Raw genomic sequence first — 5,096 nt, forward strand, 5'->3', positions numbered from 1 at the left:
TCTCTGTTTCTCTCTTGTCTGTCTGACTCTCTCCTCTCTCTCTCTCTCTCCTGTCTGACTCTCCCCTGTCTCCTCTCGCTCGTCTATCTGACTCTCTCCTGTCTATCTCCCTCTCCCTCCCTTCTCCTACTCTCCTATCTAACTCTGTCCTGTCTATTTCTCTCTGTCTTCCCCCTTCTCTTTCTCTCCTGTCTGTCTGACTCTGTCCTGTCTTTTCTGTGTATGGTGCTCAGATCCCTACTGCTTGGCACATGCGTAAAAGCAGCAGCGTCCCCCAAAGTCCCAGCAACACACAAATCAAAACACACACACACACACATATACACAGAGAGAGAGAGAGAGACTGAGAGAGGCTTTGTGGAAGGCTGTCCGCCCGAAGACACCATTGCTGCTTACCTGGAACATGGAACATCAGGGAGCAATGCAGCCGGCCTCTTGCTCAGACAGTTCTGGTGTGCTGTGCTCACCAACACCGGAGAAACTGCAAACAGCCGTCTTCCAATAGCTGGCTTAAGGTAGGCAAAAAGAGAGAGAGAGAGAAATAGTTGCTCTAGGGCTTCTAAACCCCCCAAGGCAAGGATCAGGGTACAATTAGCTCATTGCGGCTTCTCGCGTCTAAACCAATCTGCAAAGTTACATTTAATTAACTGCGCACCCAGGTGCAGCACGGATTTTTCTGCATTTCTTTTGTTCTGTGTGTATTTTTTTGTGTTCCTGTTCTTTTTTTATTTCCATTTCACAATCGTGCTGGTTAATTTTCAGTTCCAGTATTTTTTTTCTCCTCTCCCTGTGCAACAGTCAGCGTCAACTTGCTCATTACTCTCTCCCTCCCTCCCCGGCTCTCTACAGAAAGCTGATTTTAATCGTTATGATTAGTTTTGATGTGATATATCCTGCGGGCGAATTCTCTGCAAATGGATCGAGCGTTTTCTTTGCCAGGAGAGAAGGAGGGAGAGGCAGGAGAGGGACAAAGCGGAGGGAGGGAGGGAAGGGGGAGACAGAGAGAGAGAGAGAGAGTAGGAGGAGGAGGAGGAGGAGGAGAAGGCAGAGTTCCTAGCTGTGATTCTCAGTTCTGATGGAGAGCTTGCCAAGGTGTGGTGTGTTTCCTGATTGTGGGCCTGTCGGAACAGGGCTGTGCACTTCCCTCACTGCCCATATATCTCAGTGAGGCTCATTCCTGCAGCCCCCTTCCTGAAGGGTCCCGCCTGGTATATACACACACTCTCACTCACTCACTGCAGGGTTAGGAAACCTTGTCATGGCCTGTGCAGTGTGTTCCCACCTGGTGGTTGAAGGTGAGCAGAGGGTTGGGGGAGGGTTGGCCTACTCTTCATTGCCCTCTCACAGGAAGTAAAGAACATTGCCACAGGCAACACTGCAATTAAACAAATGTAAGATGTGAGAGCCTTGCCTTGTTTAAAGTATCAGATCTCAAGGCTGGAAGTCTTGTTGATGGGTGCTGGCTTTGCAAGCCATTAGTCACATGGTGCAAGAAAAAAACTGAGCTGGATTGAAGTGAAATTGTATAGACAAGAGTCCTCTTACGAAACAGCTTCCAATAATAAAATAATAAAGTCATCCAATAATAAAATGAGAATGGCAAATGTTACTGTCCCACAACCCTGGTAATTATAGACCAGTGAGCTTTACTTTGGTTGTGTGTAAAGTGTTGGAAAAGGTTATAAGAGATAGGATTTATAATCATCTAGAGAGGAATAAGTTGATTAGGGATAGTTTTGTGAATGATAGGTCGTGCCTCCCAAACCTTATTGAGTTCTTTGAGATGGTGACCAAAGAGGTGGATGAGGGTAAAGTGGTTGATGTGGTGTATATGGATTTCAGTAAGGTGTTTGATAAGGTTCCCTATGGTAGGCTATTGCACAAAATACAGAGGCATGGGATTGAGGGTGATTTAGCGGTTTGGTTCAGAAATTGGCAAGCTGAAAGAACACAGAGGGTGGTGGTTGATGAGAAATATTCATCCTGGAGTTCAGTTACTAGTGGTATACCACAAGGATCTGTTTCTCATGGCTTTGTGAGTTGTCATGTCTTTGTTGCCCATACACCCTTTTCAAATGATATGTTGATCTCATCATGAATTAAAATAGAAGCTCTTTCCCAGACAAGAACATCCTTACAATTGCTATAAATTATTACATTTATGAATCAATTTGTTACCTTTGGAGGTGAAAAACAAAGTTATTTACTTGCTACATGTTACACATGGAAATGTGTATATGATAATGTTTTCAAGTCATGATTGAAGAGTAGAAATACATGTTAATGTTTCCATAGTGTTGAAAGTTACAAGCTAGCCAGGAAAGACCTAAAGCGAGAGCTAAGAAGAGCCTTGAGGAAACATGAAAAGTCATTGGCAGATAGGATTAAGGAAAACCTTAAGGCTTTCTATAGGTATATCAGCAATAAAAGAATGGTGAGAGTAAGATTAGGGCCAATCAAGTATAGTAGTGGGAAGTTATGCATGGAGTCAGAGGAGACAGGGGAAGCACTAAATGAATATTTTTCATCAGCATTCACACTGGAAAAAGATGATGTTATCAAGGAGAATAGTGAGATACCTGCTACTAGAATAGATGGGATTGAGGTGCACAAGAAGGAGGTGTTAGCAATTCTGGAAAGTGTGAAAATAGATAAGTCCTCTGGGCTGGAAGGGATTTATCCTAGGATTCTCTGGGAAGCCAGGGAGGAAATTGCAGGGCCTTTGCCTTTGATCTTTATATCATTGTCTACAGGAATAGTGCCAGAAGACTGGGGGATAGCAAATGTTATTCAAGAAGGGTAGTAGAGGCAACCCTGGTAATTGTAGACCAGTGAGCCTTACTTCAGTTGTGGGTAAAGTGTTGGAAAGGATTATAAGAGATAGGATATATAATCATCTACAGAGGAATAATTTGATTAGGGATAGTCAACATGGTTTTGTGAAGGGTAGGTCGTGCCTTATTGAGTTCTTTGAGAAGGTGACCAAGCAGGTGGATGAGGGTAAAGCAGTTGATATGGTGTATATGATTTCAGTAAGGTGTTTGATAAGGTTCCCTATGGTAGGCTATTGCACAAAATACAGAGGCATGGGATTGAGGGTGATTTAGCGGTTTGGTTCAGAAATTGGCAAGCTGAAAGAACACAGAGGGTGGTGGTTGATGAGAAATATTCATCCTGGAGTTCAGTTACTAGTGGTATACCACAAGGATCTGTTTTGGGGCCATTGCTGTTTGTCATTTTTATAAATGACCTGGATGAGGATGTGGAAGGATGAGTTAGTAAATTTACAGATGATACTAAGGTCAGTGGAGTTGTGGATAGTGCCAAAGGATGTTAGAAGATATAGGGATATTAGATTACTTACAGTGTGGAAACAGGCCCTTCGGCCCAACAAGTCCACACCGACCCTCCAAAGAGCAACTCACCCAGATGCCTTCACCTAAGACTACGGGCAATTTAGCATGGCCAATTCACCTAACCTGAACATTTTTGGACTGTGGGAGGAAATCAGAACACCAGGAGGAAATCCATGCGGACGCGGGGAGAATGTGCAAACTCCACACAGACAGTTGCCTGAGGCTGCAGGTTACAGAGGGACATAGATAAGCTGCAGAGCTGGGCTGAGAGGTGGCAAATGGAGTTTAATGCAGACAAATGTGAGGTGATTCACTGAGGAAGGAGTAACAGGAATGCACAGTACTGAGCTAATGGTAAGATTCTTGGCACTGAGCAGAGAGATCTCAGTGTCCAGGTACATAGATCCCTGAAGGTTGCCGCCCAGGTTGAGAGAGTTGTTATGAAGCCATATGGTGTGTTAGCTTTTATTTGTAGGGGGATTGAGTTTTGGAGCCAAAAGGTCATGCTGCAGCTGTACAAAACTCTGGTGCGGCCGCACTTTGTAGTATTGTGTACAGTTCTGGTCAGTGCATTATAGGAAGGATGTGGAAGCTTTGGAAAGGGTTCAGAGGAGCTTTACTAAGACGTAGCCTGGTATGGAGGGAAGGTCATATGAGAAAGACTAAGGGACTTGAGGCAGTTTTCATTAGAGAGAAGGTTGAGAGGTGACTTAATAGAGACATATAAGATAATCAGAGTGTTAGATAGGGTGGACAGTGAGAGCCTTTTTCCTTGGATGGTGATGGGTAACACAAGGGGACATGGCTTTAAATTGAGGGGTGATAGATTTGGGACGGATGTCAGAGGTAGTTTCTTTACTCAGAGAGTAGTAAGGGTGTGGAATGCACTGCCTGTAACAGTAGTAGACTCACCAACTTTAAGGGTATTTAAATGGTCATTGAATAGACATGAATGAAAATGGAACAGTGTAGGTTAGATGGGCTTCAGATTGGTTCCACAGGTCAGTTTAACATTGAGGGCCGAAGGGCCTGTACTGCGCTGGAATATTTTATGTTGTACAAGCCTTCTCCAGCCACTTCATTTCACCTGATATAGAGTCACACAGCACGGAAATAGACTCTTCTGCCCAACTCGTCCATGCTGACCAGGTTTCCTAATCTAAACTAGTCCCACTTGCCTGCATTTGACTCATAAGCCTCTAAACCATTCCCACCCCATGTACCTGTCCAGATGTCTTTTAAATTTTGTAACTGTACTCACCTCTACCACTTCCTCTGGCGGCTCATTCCATATACGCACCATCTTCTCTGTGAAAAAGTTGCCCCTTAGGTCCCTTTTAAATTTTTCATTGGTTTGTGAAACAGTGTGACACCAACAGCGTTGGTTCAATTCCCACACTGGTTGAGGTGACGATGAAGGACTGTCCTTCTTCTCAACCTCTCTCCTCGTCTGAGACATGGTGACCCTCAGGTTAAAACATCATCAGTTATCAGTAGATTGGACGGGGCGGTGTTTATGCAGTGTGTCCAGGAAGCTTTCCTAACTCAGTATGTAGATTGTCCAACCAGAGGGGAGGCCATATTGGATTTGGTACTTGGTAACGAACCGGGACAAGTGATGGGCTTGTTAGTGGGTGAGCATTTTGGTGATGGTGACCACAATTCTGTGACTTTCACCTTGGTTATGGAGAGAGATAGGTGCGTACATCAGGGCAGGTTTTACAATTGGGGGAAGGGTAA

The 5,096-nt window shown here is 44.4% G+C and overlaps 1 protein-coding gene and 1 long non-coding RNA gene across 3 annotated transcripts in view; one reads left to right on the forward strand and one right to left on the reverse strand.

The window, feature by feature from the left end:
• Nucleotides 1-5,096, reverse strand: part of LOC122548820 (BTB/POZ domain-containing protein KCTD1) — a 214,521-nt gene that overhangs the window by 105,057 nt on the left and 104,368 nt on the right. The window contains exon 1 of one of the 2 annotated variants that reach the window (XM_043687630.1): nt 397-508. The exons of the other annotated variant lie outside the window; for it this stretch is intronic. Coding sequence (XP_043543565.1) covers nt 397-405 — 9 coding nt within the window. The 5' untranslated portion in view covers nt 406-508. Of the gene's footprint in view, nt 1-396; nt 509-5,096 lie in introns of those variants that run through there. 2 annotated transcript variants of the gene reach the window in all.
• The window catches only part of LOC122548821, a 29,057-nt gene continuing 24,361 nt past the window's right edge, over nt 401-5,096 (forward strand). The window contains exon 1 of the long non-coding RNA XR_006311342.1: nt 401-515. This is a non-coding gene — a long non-coding RNA (uncharacterized LOC122548821). The remainder of the gene's footprint in view (nt 516-5,096) is intronic.

The sequence above is a fragment of the Chiloscyllium plagiosum genome, chromosome 4 (genome assembly GCF_004010195.1).
Source record: "Chiloscyllium plagiosum isolate BGI_BamShark_2017 chromosome 4, ASM401019v2, whole genome shotgun sequence".
Taxonomy (NCBI): domain Eukaryota; kingdom Metazoa; phylum Chordata; class Chondrichthyes; order Orectolobiformes; family Hemiscylliidae; genus Chiloscyllium; species Chiloscyllium plagiosum.